The 26,659-nt window shown below is 34.4% G+C and overlaps 1 protein-coding gene across 1 annotated transcript in view; it reads right to left on the bottom strand.

Annotated features, from left to right (window-relative positions):
- STAG1 (STAG1 cohesin complex component) overlaps nucleotides 1-26,659 on the bottom strand; it is a 418,973-nt gene that overhangs the window by 37,345 nt on the left and 354,969 nt on the right. Inside the window, exons 17-22 of the mRNA XM_024746228.1 lie at nucleotides 17,073-17,165; nucleotides 16,882-16,971; nucleotides 16,518-16,721; nucleotides 15,448-15,518; nucleotides 13,929-14,016; nucleotides 4,971-5,051 (exon numbers count right to left, since the gene is read on the bottom strand). Coding sequence (XP_024601996.1) covers nucleotides 4,971-5,051; nucleotides 13,929-14,016; nucleotides 15,448-15,518; nucleotides 16,518-16,721; nucleotides 16,882-16,971; nucleotides 17,073-17,165 — 627 coding nt within the window. The remainder of the gene's footprint in view (nucleotides 1-4,970; nucleotides 5,052-13,928; nucleotides 14,017-15,447; nucleotides 15,519-16,517; nucleotides 16,722-16,881; nucleotides 16,972-17,072; nucleotides 17,166-26,659) is intronic.

Here is a 26,659-nt window from a genome sequence, read left to right as displayed (position 1 = left end):
GGAAAAAAAATTGAGGATAAATTCTAGATCCCCAGGCCAAAAAAGGCAATAGGGGCATTAGTTTAGCCCTAACTCTTATTTACCTGGCTCTTTAAATGTCTTTGTATATGTCCAGAAGGAGCTGAAGGAAGAAGGATGTTTTCTGCTACAGAGAAGAGAAACGGAAGGCTGCTTCTACAGGACCAGCACTAGGGGGCACCGGAGCAAAGTATACTGAGCATGACCTGTGAGACTGCCAAAGAGCTTCAACTCTGGAAATTAGGGGAACAGAGGAAATACCCATTGGTGAAACCCAGTGCACTTCCATTTCAAATAAAGATCTAATCCTGTTCTTGATACAGTCATCTCATATACTCAATGTATAGAATACTGCTTACTGTTGAGTTAAATTATAATTCGAATTTAAACTTCAAATATAACTACCATTCATAATCCCCTGAATGACAGTGTTCATGACAATAGGGAAGAAAAATAAATTTTAGAAAGTACTCTCTAAAGAGCAATTTAGCAATATGTATTAAGCCTTAAAAGTATGTACAGTCTTTGATCAAGCAATTCCATTTCTAAGAATATAAGATGTAACAATGCAAAACACAGAACAAGCTTTTGCACCAGAATGTCCACCACAAAATTAATTTTATTAGTTAAAATGTTTAAACAACCTAAATATCCAAGAGAGGAGAGTGGTAAAATAAATTATGGTATAGCTACACTAGGGACTACCATGCATACATTAAAAATATTATCTATAAACATTTAATAAATGAAGAAAATGTTATGTTAATTGAAGAGGAGACAAAATTATAAATACATCATGATCTCAGTAAGATTGAAAAATATGTAAGAAAAAGTACTAAAAGAAAATACACCAAAATATTAACAGTGGTTACCCACAGGTGGTTAAGATTTGGAAATTTTATTTTATGTATATAGTCTTTACAATGAACACATACTCAAGTAAGAAAGCTCAAATTTAAGAAAACCATTCTACCTTATATTTTACACCAAAAACAAATAAACATAATTTATTAATTAAAAATGTAAGTGACCTCTTCAGAGATTTAAATGAATTTCTATAAATGTAACAATGAGTAGAGAAAAACAGAGCAGTCAGGTGGCCAGCTCCCTTATTAGATAAATGGCTGATTCTATATTAACATAATTATTCCACAAAAAAAAAAAAAAAAAAATTAATTCATGTGATAAGACTTTCAAGTTGTCTCTACAAAATCAATATTACAAATGTTAAATATATAGACCCCAAGGGTCTGCTATATTACATTTAAATTTCAGGAAACAAATTAAAGGGAAAAAAAGGATAGAGAATTTCAGGTGCATCATTAGCAAAGTCTTCCATATACTTTAACTAAGCCACTGACATTACAAACTCAGCCATTTAAAATCACAGTAACTTCTCATTTAAATACCTTTAGGGATACAGAATGATGAAAGAAAACTGCCATGTGACATAATTTTTCGATACCCAACTAACTGATAACTGATATTGCTAGTTTGTGTTCAGTGAGGAGTCAGTGTGTCCTTAGAAAATCTGTTTTTAAAAAAACACCACCAACAAAACTCTAAACGTAGTTGTATTAAAAGCTTCACAATACAAGATTTTAAAGAGTACTAACAGAAAGACACTAGGATTGAGATTCAAAAGACTTGTGCCGTAAGTCTGTGATTTTAGATGTCTCAATTTTTGTTAAGTATAAGGTTCCTTATCTGTAAAATGGGATTATAACACCCACTTTATAGGATTATTAAGCAGATTTAATTAAATTAGAGCATTTAAAGTGATTAACAAAATGTAAAATATCAACAAGGTAAAAATAACAACGTCCCCTTTTAGGCCTTACCTAAAACAAACAGGTTTCATCAAGTTATTTCCAAATTCCTTTATAGCTCTAACATTACATTTACAAACAACAGAAGAATGCTGCTACACCAAATAAGATACAGAACATACTAAGCACTTTTCTAGTATTCATTCAGGCCCAACAACTCAATGAGTTATATGTGATAAACCAAAACCTATGATTAGAAGATGGAGAATCAAGAAGTTTTCGTAGTAGCAGTTTTTAAAAATTAATTTTTGTGATATTAATATTCACTTTAAATATCAACAACAAAAACAATCCCTCAAAAAGTATCAAAAGGTATAAAGGAAAACATAAATTTCTTTCCTTCGTATGCTTGCCCCCAAAGAATTTCTATTTCCCAGAGGTAACCACTGTTAAGATTCATGTATATTTATCCAGACATCTTCAGTATAGCAGTTATTATTAACCTTAGCATAGACTGCAGAATTCTAGAGCTAGAAAGAATTGGCCCAATACAACTTTAAATTTCATGAAATGTAACCTGAGACACAGATAAGTGATTTTTCACTTGTTATTAGTACCTGGAAAGCCCTTTACAACTGATAAAATGCTTTGATATAAATTATCTATTTTAAAATTATTTAAGTGACTTCCCTAAAGGTTATTTACACACGTTAATGATGTGGCTGAGACTATACTTAGGAAGTTGGTATCTTATCAAGTGGGATGTTAATAATATAGATTACATGTGTACAAAGCTGATGTATGTGGCTCTTACATTTTCAGAGATATCCTGTATCATATAGGGGATTAGAAAGTTTGGCAATTCCTGATCTTGTGATTATTATAAGCAAGAATCATTAAAATAATTATTTTAAAAGGAGGAATATTAGCAACGAAAGATTAATTTTTCAAGTTTGCATGTATCCTGAAGATTCATATTTTTCAAGATTATCTCTTTGAGACAACCACTTTTAAACTATAGATACAACCGATACACGATTACTAAATATACTTTGGTTTACAAAAATTATCAACAACTTCAAAGTGAGAAGAAACAACTTGAGAGACACCTAAGTAAGGAGAAGTTCACATGTGATATAAATGCACACAAAACTACAAATGGAAATCAATTGAACAATAAAGCACCTAAAAGATGCTATGGCATTCTTTCTGGAATGAAGAAAATCAGTGTTGCCTGCAAAATCTGCATTGCCACTGTGGCAATGACAACAACAAAATCTGTAGAATGATTAATAACAAAAAGGAAGTTATTTTTACTAGGAGAATGTATCAGATGAAAATTAAACAGAAAGGCAAGGAATCTCAAAATAATTCTGCTGTAATAGGATTAAAAAAATAGAAAATATTCAAAGAAGTAGGTCCAAGAATAGAGATTCTCACTCTAATTATGGAACATAGTTGTACAAGGACAAAATTTAAATTAAATGGAGGAAATAACCACTAATTATGCTGAAGTTTTAGGCTAGTGTATATTCCAAATTTACTAAAATGTAGTCACCAACATTCAGTTAAAATACAAATAACTCAGATAACCAAAATGATGTCAGTGGAAAAAAACAATATAAAAGTTAACCAGGTGAAAAAATCAGAATAAAAGTAATTGTGTATAATATATAAACTCTTGCTTTCAAATTTGAACTTACATATATTCAATCTCCTTTAATCTTACCATATAAAATAACATTTAAAAAAATATGAAAATGTAATATAGTTTTAAAGTGGTTTTGTTTTTCAAGACTGAAACTGTTAATAAAATAGAAAAAAAAACCCAATTACTTCCAAAGGCAAAGAAATCCTCAAATTATTCATAGGAAAGGACAAAAAGAAATTCTTCCTCCGAGAAAAGAACGCTCCATATCAAGCAGTTGTTTATATATGGAAATGTATTATTTACGTTCTTTACTGGTTGAATAGCTTGTGTTTTGTTAAGCTGAGGATATGTAAACATCATAGTATTTTTATTGGGTTCTTTATCAAGTGTTTGCTCTTTACTCATATATTCAAGACTCTTTGATTTCATAAAACAATTGAAACGTATTTGTTTTATATTTAAGTCAGATAATTCCAATGTATAAAATACTTTTTTAGTCTGATTCTCTTCATGGTTTCTAATTTTCTTTTTAGTAGTTTTTTTTGTTTTTTGCCATGAGCTTATTTTTCTTAAAACTTTGTGGAAAACTCTTTGAGGCAAGTTCCTTCAGAAAGGATTTATATTTGATTGTCTTAGGTTGCTTGGGAATACCACCACTGCAGAACATTTTAAATCAAAATCTTATTTTGTTTTTCTGTTTGTTTGTTTTTTTTTCTAATGGACCACAGAAATAGTATGAATTTAGGGTGCAAGCTATGTGACAGCTCATGGTTATAAACTTTCATGGGTGACCTATTTTCCCCCCTTTAATTAATGACAAATTTTAAGACAGGCTGTTTCCCTTATATTCCCCCATGAATGGAACTGGTATGGATTTATTTCTAATTTACCCTCATGCTGGTGTAGCTCTTTAGGATCCCAAATTTATCAAGGAGACATGCTACCTATTAGACTTTCCTCCTCGAGAGGGCCTTGGGATTCGCCTAGATTAGAAAATATCCTCAAGGTTAAGTAGGCTTTAGTACTATGCTTAACTCTCTTGGATCCCAGTTTCACTTAACTTCTGGTTTATATTTCCCCTTTTGTTTTGCATGGTCACGTGTAGATTAAAAATTAAAAAAAAAATTTTATCCAACGATGTAAACTTAAAAAAAAAAAAGTATTCTTTAGTTTGGGCCCCAAGGTGCCATGATGCCAGAACTGAAAGCTACATACTTTTGTCTTTCAATATTCTCTTTTTTACAGCATGTCGCCTATCAGAGCTCTTGTGGTTTCAACAACAGTTACCTCTTATAAGAATTTAAACTTTGTATACACATATAACTCTGTGTCTATTGCTCGAAAAACTGTTTATCTTCCAAAGAGGTAAAATATATATACAGGATAAAGCAATAATTGATAACATTATTATATATTTTATTAAAATTATAATTTATTACAATAACTGATAAAAATAAATTATTAAATAATGAGTTAAGCAAAGTTATTTTGCTTTAGTAGTACCCCTTCTGCCTACAGAAACTCTTACTTACTTTGGAAGGAGAACCATCAGTAATTTTCACCAACTGCCAAAGAATCGAGTAATGGGAACACTGCAGTGCCTGTACGACTATCTGTATCAAATAAAAAATTCAAACAAATGAGACATAATTTACGTTTGTACAATATTAAGAGAACAATATTTATCATAGTTTTTATCTTACAATAAGGTTTCAAGTTCAATATTTGTAGAATTAATGAGAATGTATAAAATAGTATTTAGTTAAAAAAAGACAAAACCAACATATCAGTCTAGAGAATAAAGATATAATGTATCTTGATAAATATGGACCCAAATGATACTACACTTTAAACAAAACTGCACTGTCAGAATACTTTGCTCAGTCAGATTTTTAAGGGGAGGTTGAAGAAATTGTTTTTATCCAAATTTTATACCTAAATGATTACTTATTTTGCTTTAAAGAATTTTTAATATAAAATACAACACATACAGAAATGTGCATAAAACATATACAAAACAATGATTGAAGTATATGAAGAAAATACTGTGTCACAGATTAGTCTTTGTAGAAAAATGTGGCTATTCTTTGATATGACACCAATACTCCAATTTACGTTTGTGAGAGAAAGCAAAAGACATCTTCCTCTTATTATGAAAATAGTCTGACCTTATGAGCCTGCCCTGGAAATTCCCCCAGGCTCCCTGGACCACACTTTGAGAATCACTGCTCTGGGAACAGGATTGCTGGGTCATATAGTATGTGTATATTTAACTTTACAGTAGATAGTACCAAATTTTTGTCCACAGTGGATGTATCTAATAGTCTTTGACAGTTCCTGCGGCTCCATGTTTTTACCAACATTTGATATCATCAGATGTTTTAAATCTGGTTATTTTATTATGTACGAGTAGTATCTTAATGTGGTATTAATTTACATTTTTCTAATTACCAATGGAGATGAGCACCTTTTCATTTTTTATTGGGCCTGAATTCCTGTTCTGTGAAATGTTTATCCATATTTTTCACAGAGACAAATAGAAGAATTTAGGAAAATAAACACTGGTTAAGAATCATAATAAAAAAGAAAATTTCATTTTGGATAGGTCTTTTTTTTTTTTTTCCGGTATGCGGGCCTCTCACTGTTGTGGCCTCTCCCATTGCACAGCGCAGGCTCCGGACGCACAGGCTCAGCGACCATGGCTCACGGGCCCAGCCACTCTGCCGCATGTGGGATCTTCCCGGACCGGGGCACGAACCCCTGTCCCCTGCATCGGCAGGCGGACTCTCAACCACTGCGCCACCAGGGAAGCCCTTGGATAGGTCTTTTACTACATTTTTGTTTGAATACATGGTACATCTTTATTGCAATAAAGCATGTCTGATAATATGATATTCCATTATTATAATGTCTCTATTATTTTCTCCTCTTGACAAACTAAAAACCCTAAGAGAATGTAGAGAATAAATCAAAAGAGAAATCAGTAAGTGGAATGCTTCAGGAAGTACAATTTTGGCTGGTTTTACTTTAAAAATTTCAGGTTTCAGATCACGTAAGTAAAAGATATCTCCAATGCACCTACTCAGCACTGAAAATAACTCATCAGAATTAGAGGGATGAGTGGTGCTGCTTTTCATACAAAACTAATGAGATGTCAGGGTTTTATTAAACATGATAATTAAATGATTGATTCATGTCAGAATGCCAGAAATAAGACTACCGAAACACTGTCAACTTATGAACATTAATGTTAAAGAAATCATCTTACTATACTTAGGGGATACTCAATATGGTACACCTCTGGTTCTGAGACACCTTGTGATAACCTTTACTTTATACTAAGAAGTACTAAAGTGGTTTGTGTGATTTAAAACTTTTTCTTGAATTTGAAACAATCTGCATTGTTAAATTACTAGAAGAGTGATATACAAATGAACATTAACCAACGGGAAATTAAGATATGGAAAAAAGTAATGTTGAAGAACGGCCTGATTTTGGTTATATCTATCCTAATCATTACAAATATCATTTCCTTTCCTTCTACATTTCTATGACCTATATACTAGGAATTATTCAAAGTGTGTTCCAAAGTTGTGCACACAAGTTTCTTAGATGTGGTTATAAGAGAAGAGAGAAATTGGTCACTTCAATACCTATTTCCAATACAGCATCTCCATTTTAATTTTCAATATATTGGTATTCATCATACATTTACTTTAAAAGGGCTCCACTGTATTATTTTAAAATAAAAAGCTCACTCTCATTGACTGGGAAATATTTTGCTTTCTCACAGGTATAATTATATAACAATATAGTTGATCACACTTCAAAAGAAAATTCAAAACTCTTCCTTCCAGGCTTTACATCAGTCATATTGATTTTATCCCCTATACTAGCAATGTTATCCTAACTCGTCAAAAGTCGTTTATTTAGCAACTTCATCTTTCTGTAGTACATGTAAAACAAGAAGGACAAGCAATAAAACAACAAAAAAGCCAAGAGAGATTATTCTAACCTATTAGCACCACAGTCCTTCTGCCTTTTCTTGACTAACACTGCTCTGACCCTGGAAAGGATCTTCAAATAATTCCAATTATTAGTCTGATGACTAAGAATTTCTTCCAACCCTACTCTTCTGACCTCATTTTTCCACAAGGCAATGATGTACCTGGAAGGACACAGTAATGTATATTGCATACTTCTGGGCAAAAATTAGTTAAGAAGCAGGACTGCCTTCTCCATCTTCTCCTTCCCTATCCGCCAGCAGGATACCAATAACCCAAGAGACCATGGGTCCCTGAATGACTTGGCAGTGCAGTGACACGTCGCTTCCTTTAATTGTGCCTTAATGTTATGTAAGTGAGAAATAAATTTCTATTGTGTTAAGCCTCTGAGATATTGAGATTAATCTATTATAGCAGTTAGCATTACCTTAACCAACATAAAAATTATTTTGTATTAGCCTTTTTTCTTAATAATTACTTTTATCTATTTAAAGGAGCTAGCTCTACCTTTGATTAGCAGACTGAATCAATGAGAATCATTCAACCTACAGCTAATGATATATCTTGAAAATGAAGATGAACTGTATTATTACATCTAAGTTAAGACCAAGGGATAAACTCTTAGAATGTTTAAAGTTTAGAAAAACTGAATTTGCCTGAAAATAAAACCTGACAGGAAACTAATAAACGCAAGTGCAGATATATGTTATCAACACATATAGGACATGTTTAAAATTCTGAAAATCCACATAATGACTGGGATAAATTTAGGCTCTTTTACTTTTCTGCTTGCAAGAGACTTTAAGGGGAAGGAGGCTCAAATTTTTTAGTGCACAAGTACATGACAAAAGAGTGAACATAGGGCTTCCGTGGTGGCGCAGTGGTTGAGAGTCCGCCTGCTGATGCAGGGGACGCGGGTTCATGCCCCGGTCCGGGAAGATCCCACATGCCGCGGAGCGGCTGGGCCCGTGAGCCATGGCCGCTGAGCCTGTGCGTCCGGAGTCTGTGCTCTGCAACGGGAGAGGCCACCAACAGTGAGAGGCCCGTGTACCGCAAAAAAAAAAAAAAGAGTGAACTAAACTTAATACTAGTCTGCTTCTAATATCCAAAACTGATCTTTTTATCATATTTAGACTTGGTTAACATGAGTGACATTAATATTCCCTTTTAAAAAGAGCCTTTAGGTACAAATTAATAATCAACATGGTTTCACCAAAAAAGGCATAAGCCTGGTAAATAAGTGCATGAAAAGATGTTCAACATCATTAGCATTAAGAAAATATATATTAAAAAGCACAGTGAAACACCACTACATATCTACTTGGATGGCTAGAGTAAAAAATATTGATAATATCAAGTGCTGATGAGGATGCAGAACAACTGGAACTCTCATATGTTGCTGGAAGAAATGCAGAATGGTACAGCCACTCTGGAAAATGGTTTGGCAGTTTCTAATAAAGTTAAACATACACTTATCATAAGACCCAGCAATTATACTCCTGGGCATTTACTTTAGAGAAATGAAAATTTATGTTCAAACGACGGACTGTATACTAATATTCATAGCACTTTTTATTGTGATAGCCAAAAGCTGGAAACAACCCAAATATCTTTCAACAGTTGAATGAATAAAACAAACTGTGGTGCATCTACACAATGGAATACAACTAAGCAGTAAAAACAAACCAACTACTGACTCACACAACAACTTGGATTAATCTCAAAGGCATTATGCTCAGGGTTTACATACTGTACAATTCCATTTATTTGGAAATCTCAGAAAGACAAAACTATAGTGATGGAAAACAGATGGGTGGTTTTCAGGAGTTGTAAGTAGCTCAGTCATATGACTATAAGGGGATAATATGAAGAAGTTTCGGGGATGATGAAACTGTTTTGTATCCTGATTGTGGTGGTGACTACGTAAATCTATACATATGTTAAAATTCATAACTTTACACAGGAAGGAAGACAAGTCAGTTTTACTGTATAATAATTAAAAAAATAAGAATCAGTGTGGCAAAGAGCAGAGTTTGCAGTAATAGTTTTGAGTAAATGCGAAGAAAAGCACAAACACTGAAGCTAGTAACAAATAAGCCTTAATATAATCATAAGCAAAAACTGGACTAAAATTAAACAACTCCTGTATTATGTTCTGTCTAAAGAAATGTGTTGATTTCTAGTTCACAATGATAGGTTAAGTACCAGCATCTAATCTCTCCCCACAATTCCCAATGAAACAATACAGTGCAAAAGAAGTTTGGAAAAAATAAAAATACAAAACAATAAGAGTTTGACATGGGGCAAACATCAGAAGGCATGGGATACTATAAACAGCAGTAGCAAATTAGCAGTAGAAAATTTGAAGAGACAATGAAAATAATTTAAAAGCTTGGTTAAAGTGGGTATGCAACAGCTATGAGACTTTAGGCAAGTTATTTAATATCTCTATGTTTCAGTTTCATAATCAATAAAATGAGAATAACGATGTATATTCTAAAGGGTTGTCATGAGGCTTCAAGAAATGTATGCACATAAAGACTTAAAATAGTACCTGGTACATAATAAGTACAAAACTTAAATTTTCTATTATTGATGGCTTGATAGGTCCCAAGTTACTGATATGATTACATTTCCTTCTTTATGGGTTTAATCACACTATTTTGTTATACAGCATATATTTACCAAAATAATTTATGAATTGTTCTTTATTGGTTTTCAATTTTTAGAATCTGGAAAGATATTCTTGGAACTATGTATTGAAGCAGAATTTTAATATTTAATTTTTCTTAGATGTTGCCTAAGGGAAGGTTTAAACTTACAGATATACCAACAGGAAATTGGCACAAAGGCCACAAAACAGGATAAGGAGAATTTTAATATTTTTTGCCTTCATTTTACAAAAAAATGTATGAAGAAATACTACAATAAATTCTGAAATGTGGGTTCTTTACAAACGAATGACTATTGTGTTAGGGAACTGCAGTAAGTTTTATATTTTCCATAGGTTAAGAATTCATTAGCATAGGGGTAGGCATAAACAGACCCTGGAACATATTCTTGTGCCAGAAAGTATGGAAGTGCTCAAAAAAATATTTAAAGCACATAGGAACAGGCTGGAAAGAAATTCCCCCTGGCTAAATCTGCAATAATTTCAGCACCAAAATGAATAACAATAGTACTGTTTTAACCAGATGAACAGAACAGGAATAAAACAGAAACCCATGAGTCCACACTGATACTAAATTTTAAAAAATAAATTTGAAATTTAAAAAGGTAAACAAATTAATAAATACATAAATAACCAAAGGGAGAAGGGAAAGTTCTTCCTTAGAGCAGAGGGCCAACAAATAAATATAAAATAAATGACAGAGTTAGGAAATCGCCACTTCAGTTACCATTTTGTGACTATCATAATAATAAACGAGTCAGGCAAAATCACAAAAGAATGCTCAAATTATTATGTCAAAGTTTGATAAGAAACAGGATTATTTACACAGTCTTAAAGAATATTCCCACAGATTACTTACTCATTACAAAAGAAAATGGTAACTCTACATGGGAGATACTCAGCAGACCTTACTTACTAAAGTGATCAAAATTAATTATCAACAATACTGAACAAACTGCCATCATGTGCTTCCTGATGTGATTCACTGAAAACAGAATATCAATTATGTAGCATTCCTGCCACGAATGCATAATCTCAATCTAAACGTGTAGATCAGACAAAAGTAAATGAGAACATTCTATAAAATAACTGGTCTGTACTCTTCCAAATGTCAATGTCATGAAAGGCAAAGCCTGAAAAACCATTCAGATTAAAGGAGAACAAAAAAAAGACATTACAAAAATGCAATGTGGGACTTCCCTGGTGGTGCAGTGGTTAAGAATCCACCTGCCAGTGCAGGGGACATGGGTTCAAGCCCTGGTTGGGAAGGTTCCACATGCCATGGAGCAACTAAGCCCGTGTGCCACAACTGCTGAGCCTGTGCTCTAGAGCCCATGAGCCACAACTACTGAGCCCACGCACCACAACTACTGGAGCCCATGCACCACAACTACTGAAGCCCACATGCCTAGAGCCTGTGCTCCGCAACAAGAGAAGTTACTGCAGTGAGAAGCCCGTGCACCTCAACAAAGAGCAGGCCCCGCTCGCCACCAACTTGAGAAAGCCCATGTGCAGCAACGAAGACCAAACACAGCCAAAAATAAATAAATAAATTTATTTTAAAAAATTTTCTAAAAAAAAAGAAATACAATGTGCTATTATGGCTTGGATCCTGGGCTGGAGAAAAATTGCTATAAAAATATTATTAATATTTATTGTACACATGCATATTAATATTATATGGGGAGGAAGAGTGAGAGGGAGAGAGAGCGAGAGGCACGCAAGCATGTAAGAGTACAACTGGGAAAAATTATTGACAATTGATGAATTGAAGGAAATAAGAGTTGATTTTTCGATTATAACTTTTCTATAATTCAACTTTAAAAAAAGTATTTTAAGAATAGCTGAATTTTTTAAACTTTGGTTTTACCTATTCTAGTGTAATTGTTAAAATAGCACTGACATGAGAAAAGGTAGACCACAGAAAGAGGAAGGAAAAAAGAATTCAGTTAATCCTGAAGAGTGGGCCTGCGAAACTTCTAGTTGAAATGGTTACCATGGAAAACAAACAGTCAAGCATATAAGGACAATACAGTTCCCCCCAAATAGCTAGAAAGTTTTAAGGTATCTTCAAAATGTTAAGCATAACTGAGGGTTAACAAACAGCAAACTTTTTGGCAGTTCTTTGATATCCTTGCTCTAAAAGAGTATTTTCTTGGATTCTAATTAAAAGGAACAGAGTTGGAATCTAAAAAAGTAAGCTTGCATGGTCCTATGAAGAAATGGCTGAATACAGGTTTTGGATTCTCAGTACTGAGTATCTAAAGAGATGTTTCTAAGAGGTGCTAAATGCTAAATCATTTCTGATTGCTAAAATGAATAAGAGTGCAATCTAGTAGTGAGGTATTCAAACTTCATACACATGTTTAAAGTAATAAAGAATGTGTGTATAAGAAGTTAACAAAGTTAAAGCAAATCTCACATAAATGCTCTCTTACTCAAAGAAATTAAAATAAAATTGGGTAGATAATGCATATGCAGTAAAAAATAAATAATAGAAAACCAACATAATCACAGAACAACATTGTGAGACTGTAACAAGTCAGGTTTAAGACAATAAATGATGGTATGGAGAATTAAAAATAAATTTAGATATAGTTATAATCTCCAGATAAAACAGAGAAGTGCTATTCTTATTCTCTTCTTGAGGAAAATGTGAAAATCAAAAAAAAGATTATCTTAACTCTATCATTCCCTTTCAACTCTGAAGCACAGCTTAGAATATCAGTGAATTGCATTTAGGCTACTGAAAAGTTTGAGACGAAAAGAGGATCAAAGCTGAAGAGTCAACAATAAATGAAGAAAAACAAGGGGTTAAATTTTCAGCATTTTTCCACAAACTATAATAAAACACCTAACACAATCAGGGACATTTGTTATTAAGAGTGGCTACAAAGGAGCGATCAAAGACATGAATTAAGGCAATTTAAGAGTTAATCATAGCAATAATAAAGCATTGTTTCTATGATGAACTTTTAACATGAAATTATAATTTTGTTATATCTATTGATTACTTTAGTATAATGAAGTGTCATCTAAGCATCCCATATTACCAAAACAGGAATGGATGAGCTCACACCTAAACACCACCTTATACCTAACTTATGGGGTTGGTGTTTTGGTCTACATGAATGAGTGTCTGCAATGTATAAAATAACTCCTAATTCTTAATAACAGATTGTTACTGTTAATTAGCAATAATTATAATTGTTAATTAGTAAGTAACAAGTTAGTTCTCATACAGAAGTATTAAATTCTTAATTCTCTGTATGATAATTAAGTTGACTATTCCAAGTCTCTTCCAGACTGGAGAGAGTTTGTTGAATTCCTGCCCTTTTCACTCCAACTTATATGAATGCAAAAAAGTCTAAAATCTGCTAAAGGCCTCCAAACTTATGTAAGTATGATTCACCACAAAAACTAAGCCATATCTAAGGCTTACTATTATCATTACCTAGAACAGTGCCCAAAATACAGCCATGATCAGAAATTTTCATTATATTAAACTGATGAAGTTTTGAAATTGCTACTATAGTAAGTAATGGTATTTTCCCTAAAATAGTCATAATGTTTATGTCAAAATTAAATATTAAACTTTTGCTACATTATAGCAAACTTTTTCTATTCTTTTCTGTTCAAATCTGAAGATATAATATATCCATCTGTAACACTGAATCACTATGGCAATAATTCTCAAAGGAAGTGGCTGCATTTAAGAATTATCAACTATGTTCCATGAAAGGCTTTTGATAATCCTACACGATATCAGAAAAGCTTTCTAAAATGACACAGAAAGAATATCAATAAACTCCTACCTGTTCTGGCATAGCTCCATGTTCAATTCCAGTCTTCAATAATCTGTAGCAATTACCAAACAGATCCCATTTTGTGAGATCATGAGCGCTAAAATAAACAAAAATGCATTAACTTTATTCTAGAGTGGAGGAAGGTTTAAATTTGTTGAGCTCAGTTTCAATGAGGGAAGAATAAAGTAACTTCATTTTCTAGTAGAACTGTGAAAGTTCCATAAGGAAATGTTCAAGTCCTCAAACTTAGAAAGAAAAAGAGAAAGAGGGAGAAGGAGAGGGAGAAAAAAACAAAGAGAGAAAGAAAAAAATTAGGAAGGGGGGAATGAGAGGGGGAGAAGAGAAGAGGGAGACGGGTAGAGAAAGACAGAGTGGAAGCTGATATTAGGAATTCATTAAAAGAAATCAAAAACCATAAAACTTCGTATGTTAAAGTGAATGTTACCATTTCTTTCTTTCTAGTATGTTTTAAAGCACATTTAAACAAATTCATTCAGAATTTCAAAGTATAAATACATGCGTATTTTTGAAAAAGAGATTTGTATTCACGAGATGGAGATAAATTAAAGACAAAGTCAGGGTAAAGGAAATATGGCACAGTTCAAAAACTTTAGTGTAGCTATTTACATGTGCTGAGGACTTCTGAATGAGATAACACTGACAGTGTAAATTCTCATGAGCTCTGCTACTAAAAATAGCACAATTACTCACTGTCAATTTTTATTTTCAAACGTCAAAATATTTTCTTAAATAGGAGTTTTGACACTGGTTGTCAACTTTTATTTTCAGATGTCAAAATATTTTTTCAAATAAGAGTTTGTTTCTCCATGGAATTCTGTACTTGCGTATACAGAAAAGGTTTAGATTTTAGACACTGCTTTTGAAATCTGAAGTATTCATCAAAGTAAGGGCTACGCCTAAACATTCTTTTTCACAACAAAGTTCTTTATTTTCCTTTCTTTATGGAGAAGATAAGCATGTTTCATTACAAAGGATATGCAAATTACAATTTGAAAATGACACCTATTTCATTGATCTGAGCCTTTTTTTCCTTATTCAAATCCAACAGTTCTGTCTACATAGTAAGAACACAATAATAAACAAACTAGACAAACAAGGACAATTCAGGAAAAAAAGCTTATAGAAATAATTTTGTGGCTTTCTCCAAAGCTGTGATTTTTATTTAGTAAGATTTCTAAGAGCTAGCAACTGAAAATTATACCTATAAAAACTCTAGCTTGCAGAATAAGCCCATCTAATTTGTTAATTATACTGATTATCTTAAACTTTTACAGTGTACAGTGTACATTCATTACACAGAATGATAAATCTTACTCCTTAAGTAATCAAATTATAATAAAAACTCATAATTTATCTGTAGGAAATCTGAATAATAAAAACATCACAACATCTCAATATTTCTCTAAAATTTCCCAGTATTACATGGATGTTAAACATTGCAATCAGTTTGTTTTATGTTGACTAATATAGGTTATTCATTAAATCTACTTTAAATAAAATGACATACTTGTGGAAAGAGGTTAACCGCTTTAATGTAGAAAGAACATTGTAAATATCATCATCATCAGCTTCTTCTCCCTATTAAAAAAAGAGCAGACAGTACCTTAATACCATAAATTTACTCATCCTCAAATTCACATGGAAGTCTATTAATACTTACTGCCTAAAGAAAAATTCTTTTTTATTATATAAATAGTATATATTCACTGTTGATAAATGAGAAAATACAAATAAGCAAAAAAACAAAAAGTAAAAAACACCCATAAGCCCAACACCCAGAAATAACCACTTTTGCATTTTAAACAATGTCATAAATGTGACTTCGTACAATTTTCTGATTAATACCTTTGGATAAATTCCTTGAAACTGCTGAGTGAAAGGATAGGTACTTTAAAGATTTTATTGGTTATTTGAAAGATTTTACTGATTGTCAGTTACATCTGTAACTTCAAAATCACAATGAAAATCAAAAAATGGTTGAAAAAAATTAAAAGTTAAAATTAAAAATTAAAGTAGGGGAAAACTGATTACATGGATTAAAAGTAAATCCTATCAGCCTGGCCGTCAGGACATACAAAGCTGTGGGAATTCCAGATTGCCTTACATAGATTGAAAGGAGAGGGCAAGAGACAGGAATCACAGAAATAATTATAAAAATAACCAATTGGAGATGCTTGCTGCTATCTTAGGCACACCACTGGTGTGCTATCCTAAAGCAGCTATCCTTTATAAAGCACACAATTTTTATGTTCTATTCATTAGCACGTAATAGTTCAGTAATATTAAAATGCAAATTAGGCCCCAGGAATAGAAAATGAAAAAATGACTTAAGAAAAGTCAGACCTTTTTAAAAGAGAAAAAAAAAGTCTGTCTTTTATGAAACAGATTTTTAAAATAAAAATGAAGTGTAACTAAGGCTGATCTTCATAAAATGAACAACTGCAATAATGCTGCTAAGTTTTGAAAGTAGAGAATTCTACTAGATTTTATTTTAAAATGGAAACAATTTAAAACTCAGCTACCTTGAAAAATTATTAGCCAAAATCATTATATGTACACATTAACTTTAAAACAGACCTCTTGCAATAGATCTTCCACAGAATGATTGAATCGATCTACAAACTCATCAATCAGTTGGCTTCGAGCTATGTCAACTCTGTTCTGGATGGTATACTCTTCACTGCATAAGATGCTATAGGTTTTACTGCAGGCTTCTAGAACATCTGATTCTATGTGTTTCTCCACAACAAATTTAATCTGTTTTAGTAAAGCATCTAGATGCTGAGGAGGAAAAAAAGAAAAACTATGATATTTAGATTAACAAAAATTTAAAAAAAGCATCTGTCATATAACAAATAAGCCTATATATTACATGAAAATAAAATAATTCAGTTAATAAAACTGACTATAATAGCAGAATTTCAATTTTATAGTGTCTTACCTTTTCCATTCTACCTGTGCTATAAATTTCTAGATCAAAATACTGTGGGATTTGTAGCAAGTTTGCTACCTTCTCTGCATCTGCAGAATACTAGAAGGAGAAGCAAAGAAAACAAAGTAACTACTTTAATAGTACAGTGTAATAAGCAAACTCAGTGGCATATTATCACAAAACTGTAAATGAAACTGTACCTTTGATAGCAACATAGGCAGTGTGATGATAAAATGCTCAGTCAATTTGTTTCTATCATCAATCTGAGTTTTCCTTTCTTTGGCAGTTAGCACCTAGAAATAAATTTAAATGGGCAAAGAATAAGAGTGTCATGTACTAATTTATAAATCTACAATGTTACAAAGATGATGAAGCACTGGCAGATAATATAACAGAGAATTTTCAGAAAAGTTTATTAACAAACTACTAAAATAAATGCATCTAGTTTTATTCAAATTATTACTATTACTTTATTAAATAGCTACTTATTTTAGATAAGTTACTACTTGTTTAAGTAAAAACAAAAACATTTCTAAAAAACCAGTTATGAATATAAAAATACTGGAACCAATGGAGAAATAATTTTTCTAGAGTTTTAATCTCAATATGTTAACAGTTATCTCCCCTAAGTTAAATAAACTATTCTAAAAGTACTTTAGCAAGTAATCCTTTTTTAATACCATCAGCAGCTAGTAAATTTTCACTTATTTTTAAAGCATATACTAACGATGTTTCTGGACTCATTTATATTTGATTGTTCTTGTAATTAAGCCATAAATCTGTTAAGCAATAATCAAGACAGAGGGGTACAGCCTGTGATCACTGAACAGATTAGAGCCCTTCACCTTAGCCTGTATTCAACTAGCTAAACTATAGGTGGTTCCAAAAATAAAATATTAAAATGCAGGCTCAGTTAGGATAATTATTTTCCCGAAGTATTCTGCAGTTTATTATCTTGAAGGAATTTACCATCATAATGTTGAATGGTTTTATGGGACAGAAACATTCCAATGTAAATTGCCACTTTATAAATGTAAACCTCAATGTTTGAGAATGTATGAAAGAATAGGGCCTCCTATCTGATTCTTCTTTCAGGTTGTTTTTCAACCTCTTAAACATATAAAATAAACATTTTGGAATGATCTACCACCAAGTGTCATGTTTAGTTCTGCACAAAGCAATTAAAGGGGCTACATGTAAAGTGAAATATGTATCTAGAAATGTATGCAGGATATTGAGAAGTCTTGAAATTCATTTGACAATGTAGGAAAGGTCTAAGGATGTGGACTTTAGGGTAACAGCTATTTTGATTAAACGGTCATTGTGTCAGGCACTCTACACACATGAACTCATTTAATCCTCACAGTATCTCCGATGGGACAGCAAAAATGGTATAATACCTATGAAGGGGAATTTGCCAATATCCAACAAAACTGTATACATATTTTTCCTTTGCCCCAAGCAGTCCCACTTTAGCAATCTACCCCACCAACACACCTGGTACAAGTACGAAATGACACACTATTATTTGCTGCACATTATTTCCAGCAAAAGACTGACCCAAAAGACTCTCAATATTATATCCACATAATAGATCATATATAGCCATAAGAAAATGAAGATCTCCAAATAAAGTTATGGAGTAATACCCAGGATATACTGTTAAATTAAAATGTAAGGCACAGAACACCATATAAAGTATGCTATCCTTTGTAGGAGACAGGAGATTGAACGGGAGGAGAATGGAGAATAAGAATACACATATTTGCACGTGTGCATGCATTCATCTATATTTGCAGAATGAAACACTGGAAGGATAGACCAAAAACAAATAAAAATGGTTACTGGTAGCAAAGGGGTGTAGAGGGAGGCATATAAGAAAGACTTCTCTAAATATATATATATATTTTTAACATGGTTTTGACTTTTTAACTATGTAAATTTTTTACATATTTCCAAAAAATAAAAATGGAAAACATAAAAGTAAAGAGGTAAAAACCCTCTTATGCTAAATTTAAGTCAGAAATATCAATATGAATGTGTGATTTAAACATATGTGTATATATAGAGAAATATATATATTTCTTAGCTCTGTGTACGAATGGTGCCTAGCAGAAATGACAACCAATTGACAATGAGTAACCCTAGTAACAAGATTTTGATCTTTACATATGACTCTATATCAAAAGGAAAAAGGGCTTGTGGGAGATTCCTGTGCTAGGGTAATGTAGTATCAGCCTACAAGGTGACTCCCAATTGACCATTGTCTCCTGGTATTCATGCCCTTAATATAATCTCTTCTGAAAATGAATAAGGCTGACGTGTAATCTAAGGAATATTGTGGGAATTATATTGTATGACTCTTGAGGTCATAAAACACACACAAGTGTCCACCTTACTCTCTTTTGGACCATTCATTCTGGGGGAGGCTGGCAGACTTGAAACAGTCCTACTGAGAGGTCAACATGGTAAGGATCAAAGGCCTCCTACCAACAATCAACACTAACTTGCCAACCATGTAAAAGAACCATTATGGAAGAAGCAAATTTACTATCAAGACTTCAGAGGTTAAAGCTCTGCTTAACAGCTTAACTGCAACCCTATGAGAGAATCTAAACCAAATTAACAGCTAAGCCACTCACAAATTTCTGACCCACAGAAACTATATGAGACCATGAACACTTTAAGCCTCTAAGTTTTGAAGTATGGTAGTCCCCCTCTATCCATGTGGGATACATTCCAAGACTCCCAGCAGATGTCTGAAACTGCAGATCATTCCGAACCCTATATATACTGTGAATTGGTACAGCCACTATGGAGAACAGTATGGAGGTTCCTTAAAAAACTACAAATAGAACTACTATATGACCCAGCAATCCCACTACTGGGCATATACCCTGAGAAAACCAAAATTCAGAAAGAGTCATGTACCACAATGTTCATTGCAGCACTATTTACAATAGCCCGGAGATGGAAACAACCTAAGTGCCCATCATCGGATGAATGGATAAAGAAGATGTGGCACATATATACAATGGAATATTACTCAGCCATAAAAAGAAACGAAATTGAGCTATTTGAAATGAGGTGGATGGACCTAGAGTCTGTCATACAGAGTGAAGTAAGTCAGAAAGAGAAAGACAAAGACCGTATGCTAACACATATATATGGAATTTAAGGAAAAAAAATATCATGAAGAACCTAGGGGTAAGACAGGAATAAAGACACAGACCTACTAAAGAATGGACTTGAGGATATGGGGAGGGGACAGGGTAAGCTGTGACAAAGCGAGAGAGTGGCATGGACATATATACACTACCAAACGTAAGGTAGAGAGCTAGTGGGAAGCAGCCTCATAGCACAGGGAGATCAGCTCAGTGCTTTGTGACCACCTAGAGGGGTGGGATAGGGAGGGTGGGAGGGAGGGAGACGCAAGAGGGAAGAGATATGGGAACATATGTATACGTATAACTGATTCACTTTGTTATAAAGCAGAAACTAACACACCATTGTAAAGCAATTATACTCCAATAAAGATGCAAAAAAAATCCATGATAAAGTTAATTGATAAATTAGGCATAGTAAGAGATTAACAAAAATAACTAATAAAATAGGACAATTCTAACAATATACTGTAATAAAAGTTATGTGAATGTGGTCTCTCTCTCTCTCTCAAAATATCCTGTATAAATTTAACATCTTTTCCATCTTAACTAAGAACTGATCAAGCACTGTGGCTATCACTTTTGCAGTTTGAGGTGTGACAGCAAAACTAATAGGAATTTCTTTTTCCTTCCTCACAATTTCAGATAGAAATCTATTCTTAACGATGATCTTAGCAAACTCATCATATGATTTTTTTCTTTCCTTGTTAAGTCTAGAACTTTCACCTATTCACTTAAAGGAGGCACTTATGGCTTCTCTTTGACATATCCGAATTGCCAGCATCACTACTCTTGGGCATTCAGGCAATATTAAGTAAAATAAGGGTTACTTGAATACAAACACTGCAATACTGTGACAGTCAATCTGATGACCTACAACAACCACTAAATGAATAACTGGTGAGATACACTGGACAATGGTATAATTCAATGTCCCGGGCAGGATGGAGAGGGACAAAGCTGGATGGCATGAGATTTCATCATGCTTCTCATAACAGCATGCAACTTCAAACTTATCAACAGATTACTTTTGGAATTTTCCATTTAATATTTTTGGATCATAGCTGACTGGTAACTGAAACTGTGCGAACAGAAACCATGGGTAAGGGACAACTACTGTAATTTCTTTTACGCAGGAATAGATAACTAACAGAAGCAATAAAGGTAGGAAGTGAGACTGGGACATTTTGCTCTGAAAGAAAGCACTCAAAAAATGATGACATGTCAAAACAATAAGAAATTAGCCTGGCCTGAAGGGGCTGTCATTCAAAATTGGGACATAACATATTCTTAAAACTTTTATTTTGGAAAATTTCAAAAACACTCATTTTGTCATTATTCTTTCATCAATTTTCCTAAAGCTTTTTTTCTTCTGTAGCATTTAAAAATTTTAAATGTCTTTATTGGAGTATAATTGCTTTACAATGGTGTGTTAGTTTCTGCTTTATAACAAAGTGAGTCAGCTATACATATACCTATATCCCCATATCTCCTCCCTCTCACCCTCCCTATCTCACCCCTCTAGGTGGTCACAAAGCACCGAGCTGATCTCCCTGTGCTATGCGGCTGCTTCCCACTAGCTATTTCATACTTGGTAGTGTATATATGTCAATGCCACCCTCTCACTTCCTCCCAGCTTACCCTTCCCCCTCCCCGAGTCCTCAAGTCCACTGGCTATGTCTGCATCTTTATTCCCATCCTGCCCCTAGGTTCTTCATAATTTTTTTTTTTAGATTCCATATATATGTGTCAGCATACAGTATTTGTTTTTCTCTTTCTGACTTACTTCACTCTGTATGACAGACTCTAGGTCCATCCACCTCACTACAAATAACTCAACTTCGTTTCTTTTTATGGCTGAGTAATGTTCCATTGTATATATGTGCCACATCTTCTTTATCCATTCATCTGTCGATGGACACTTAGGTTGCTCCCATGTCCTGGCTACTGTAAACAGAGCTGCAACGAACACTGTGGTACATGACCCTTTTTTGAATTATGACTTTCTCAGGGTATATGCCACATAGTGGGACTGCTGGGTCATATGGTAGTTCTATTTTTAGTTTTTTAAGAAAACTCCATATTGTTCTCCATAGTGGCTCTATCAATTTACATTCTCACCAACAGTGCAAGAGGGTTCTCGTTTCTGCACAACCTCTCCAGCATTTATTGTTTGTAGATTTTTTTGATGATGGCCATTCTGATAGGTGTGAGGTGATACCGCATTGTGGTTCTGAGTTGCACTTCTCTAATGATTAGTGATGTTGAGCATCCTTTCATGGGTTTGTTGGCAATCTGTATATCTTCTTTGGAGAAATGTCTATTTAGGTCTTCTGCCCATTTCTGGATTGGGTTGTTTGTTTTTTTGATATTGAGCTGCATGAGCTGCTTGTCTATTTTGGAGACTCATGCGTTGTCAGTTGCTTCATTTGCAAATATTTTCTCCCATTTTGAGCGTTGTCTTTTCGGACTGTTTATGGTTTCCTTTGCTGTGCAAAAGCTTTTAAGTTTCTTTAGGTCCCATTGCTTTATTTTTATTTCCATTTCTCTAGGAGGTAGGGCAAAAAGGATCTTGCTGTGATTTATGTCATAGAGTGTTCTGCCTATGTTCTCCTCTAAGAGTTTGATAGTGTCTGGTGTTACACTTAGGTGTTTAATCCATTTTGAGTTTATTTTTGTGTATGGTGTTAGGAAGTGTTCTAGTTTCATTCTTTTACATGTAGCTGTCCAGTTTTCTCAGCACCACTTATTGAAGAGGCTGTCTTTTCTCCACTGTGTATTCTTGCCTCCTTTACCAAAAATAAGGTGACCATATGTGCGTGGGTTTATCTCTGGGCTTTCTATCCTGTTCCATTGATCTATATTTCTGTTTTTGCTCCAGCACCATACTGCCTTGATTACTGTAACTTTGTAGTATAGTGTGAAGTCAGGGAGCCTGATTGGTAAATGTTCGACAGAATTTGCCTGTGAAGCCATCTGATCCTGGGCTTTTGTTTATTGGAATATTTTTAATCAGAGTTTCAATTTCACTGCTTGTGATTTTTCTGTTTATATTTTCTATTTCTTCCTGGTTCAGTCTCAGAAGGTTGTGCTTTTCTAAGACTTTGTCCATTTATTCCAGATTGTCCATTTATTGGCATATAGTTGCTTGCAGTAATCTCTCATGAACCTTTGTATTTCTGCAGTGTCAGTTGTTACTTCTCCTTTTTCATTTCTAATTCTATTGATTTGAGCCCTCTCCCTTTTTTTCTTGATGAGTCTGGCTAATGGTTCATCAATTTTGTTTATCTTCTCAAAGAACCAGTTTTTCGTTTTATTGATCTTTGCTATTGCTTCCTTCATTTCTTTTTCATTTATTTCTGATCTGATTTTTATGATTTCCTTCCTTCTGCTAACTTTGGGGTTTTTTTGTTCTTCTTCCTCTAATTGCTTTAGATGTAAGGTTAGGTTGTTTATTTGAGATGTTCCCTGTTTCTTGAGGTAGGATCGTATTGCTATACACTTCCCTCTTAGAACTGCTTTTGCTGCAACCCATAGGTTTTGGGTTGTCGTGTTTTCATTTGTTTCTAGGTATTTTTGATTTCCTTTTTGATTTCTTCAGTGATCTCTTCATTATTTAGTGTATTGTGTAGCCTCCATGTATTTGTATTTTTTACAGAATTTTTCCTGTAATTGATATCTAGTCTCATAGTGTTGTGGTTGGAAAAGATACTTGATATGATTTCAACTTTCTTAAATTTACCAAGGCTTGATTTGTGACCCAAGATATAATCTATCCTGGAGAATGTTCCATGAGCACTTGAGCAGAAAGTGTATTTTGTTGGTTTTGGATGGAATGTCCTATAAATATTAAGACCATCTTGTTTAATGTATCATCTAAAGCTTGTGTTTCCTTACTTAGTTTCATCTTGGATGATCTGTCCATTGGTGAAAGTGGGGTGTTAAAGTCCCCTGCTATGCTTGTGTTACTGTTGATTTCCCCTATTATGACTGTTAGCATTTGCCTTATGTATTGAGGTGCTCCTATGTTGGGTGCATAAATATTTACAAATTGTTGTATCATCTTCGTGGACTGATCCCTTGATCACTATGTAGTGTCCTTCTCTGTCTCTTGTAATAGTCTTTAAGTCTACTTTGTCTGATATGAGAATTGCTACTCCAGCTTTCTTCTGTCTTCCATTTGCATGGAATATCTTTTTCCATGCCCTCACTTTCAGTCTGTATGTGTCCCTAGGTCTGAAGTGGGTCTCTAGTAGACAGCATATATACGGGTCTTGTGTTTGTATCCATTCAACCAGGCTATGTTTTTTGTTTGGAGCATTTAATCCATTTACATTTAAGGTAATTATCGATATGTATGTTCCTATTACCATTTTCTTAATTGTTTTGGGTTTGTTATTGTAGGTCTTTTCCTTCTCTTGTGTTTCCTGCCTAGAGGAGTTCCTTTAGCATTTGTTGTAAAGCTAGTTTGGTGGTGCAGAATTCTCTTAGCTTTTGCTTGTCTGGAAAGGTGTTAATTTCTCCGGCAAATCTGAGTAAGATCCTTGCTGGGTAGAGTAATTTTGGTTGTAGGTTCTTCCCTTTCATCACTTTAAATATGTCCTGCCACTCCCTTCTGCCTTGCAGAGTTTCTTCTGAAAGATCAGCTGTTAGCCTTATGGGGATTCCCTTGTGTGTTATTTGTTGCTTTTCCCTTGCTGCTTTTAATATTTTGTCTTTGTGTTTAATTTTTGAGAGTTTGATTAATATGTGTCTTGGCATGTTTCTCCTTGGATTTATCCTGTATGGGACACTCTGTGCTTCCTGGACTTGATTAACTATTTCCTTTCCCATCTTAGGGAAATGTTCAACTATAATCTCTTCAAATATTTTCTCAGTCCCTTTCTTTTTCTCTTCTTCTTCTGGGACCCCTAAAGTTTGAATGTTGGTACATTTAATGTTGCCCCACAGGTCTCTGAGACTGTCCTCAATTCTTTTCATTCTTTTTTCTTTATTCTGCTCTGCAGTAGTTATTTCCACTGTTTTACCTTCCAGGTCACGTATCCGTTCTTCTGCTTCAGTTATTCTGCTATTGATCCTTTCTAGAGAATTTTAAATTTCATTTATTGTGTTGCTCATCACTGTTTGTTTGCCCTTTAGTTCTTCTAGGTCCTTGTTAAACGTTTGTTGTATTTTTCCATTCTATTTCCAAGATTTTGGATTATCTTTACTATCATTTCTCTGAATTCTTTTTCAGGTAAACTGCCTATTTCCTCTTCATTTGTTTGGTCTGTAGGTTTTTACCTTGCTCCTTCATCTGCTGTGTGTTTCTCTGTCTTCTCATCTTGCTTAACTTACTGTGTTTGGGGTCTCCTTTTCGCAGGCTGCAGGTTCGTAGTCCCTGTTGTTTTGGTATCTGTCCCCAGTGTCTAAAGTTGGTTCAGTGGGTTGTGTCAGCTTCCTGGTGGAGGGGACTAGTGCCTGTGTTCTGGTGGATGAGGCTGGATCTTGTCTTTGTGGTGGGCAGGATCGCGTCCGGTGGTGTGTTTTGGGGTGTCTGTGACCTTATTATGATTTTAGGCAGCCTCTCTGCTAATGGGTGGAGGTTGTGTTCCTTTCTTGCTAGTTGTTTGGCTAGGGTGTCCAGCATTGTAGCTTGCTGGTCATTGAGTGGAGCTGGGTCTTAGCATTGAGATGTACATCTCTGGGAGAGCTTTCACCATTTGATACGTGGAGCTGGGAGGTCTCTTGTGGACCAGTGTCCTGTACTCGGCTCTCCAACCTTAGAGGCACAGGCCTGACACCTGGCTGGAGCTCCAAGACCCTGTGAGCCACAAGGAAAAAGAGAAAAAGGAAAAAAATATATATATCATTGCTCCCAAAGTCCACCGCCTGAATTTTGGGCTGATCCGTTGTCTATTCAGGTATTCCACAGATGCAGGGTACATCAAGTTGACTGTGCAGATTTAATCCGCTGCTCCTGAGGCTGCTGGGAGAGATTTCCCTTTCTCTTCTTTGTTTGCACAGCTCCTGGGGTTTAGCTTTGGATTTGGCCTTGACTCTGCGTGTAAGTCTCCTGAGGGCGTCTGTTCTTCGCTCAAACAGGGTGGGGTTAAAGTAGTAGCTGATACGGGGCTCTGGCTCACTTAGGCCAGTTGGAGGGAGGGGTACGGAATGTGGGGCGAGCCTGAGGCAGCCATGATGTTGCAACAGCCTGAGGTGCGCCTGTGCTCTCCTGGGGAAGTTGTCCCTGGATCACAGGACCCTGGCAGTGGAGGGCTGCACGGGCTCCTGGGAGGGGAGGTGTGGATAGTGACCTGTGCTTGCACACAGGCTTCTTGGTGGCTGCAGCAGCAGCCTTAGCATTTCATGTGTTTCTGGTGTCCGCGCTGATAGCCACGGCTTGCACCCGTCTCTGGAGCTAGTTTAGGAGGTGCTGTGAATCCCCTCTCCTTGAGCACCCCTAAACAATGGTCTTCTGTAGCATTTTAAGGCAAGTTCTTTGTATATCATTTCACCCCTAATATTTAATTATGTCTCTAACAGATGAAGATGCAAGAATAATTAAGCTTTGCATCTCCAACAATTACTGTTGTCCTCCACATGAGTTGTTTTTTTTCTTACAGCTTTCAATTTTTCTTACA

The sequence above is a fragment of the Neophocaena asiaeorientalis genome, unplaced genomic scaffold (assembly GCF_003031525.2).
Source record: "Neophocaena asiaeorientalis asiaeorientalis breed wild unplaced genomic scaffold, Neophocaena_asiaeorientalis_V1.1 scaffold437, whole genome shotgun sequence".
Taxonomy (NCBI): domain Eukaryota; kingdom Metazoa; phylum Chordata; class Mammalia; order Artiodactyla; family Phocoenidae; genus Neophocaena; species Neophocaena asiaeorientalis.
This window is presented reverse-complemented; position numbering and strand designations above follow the sequence as displayed.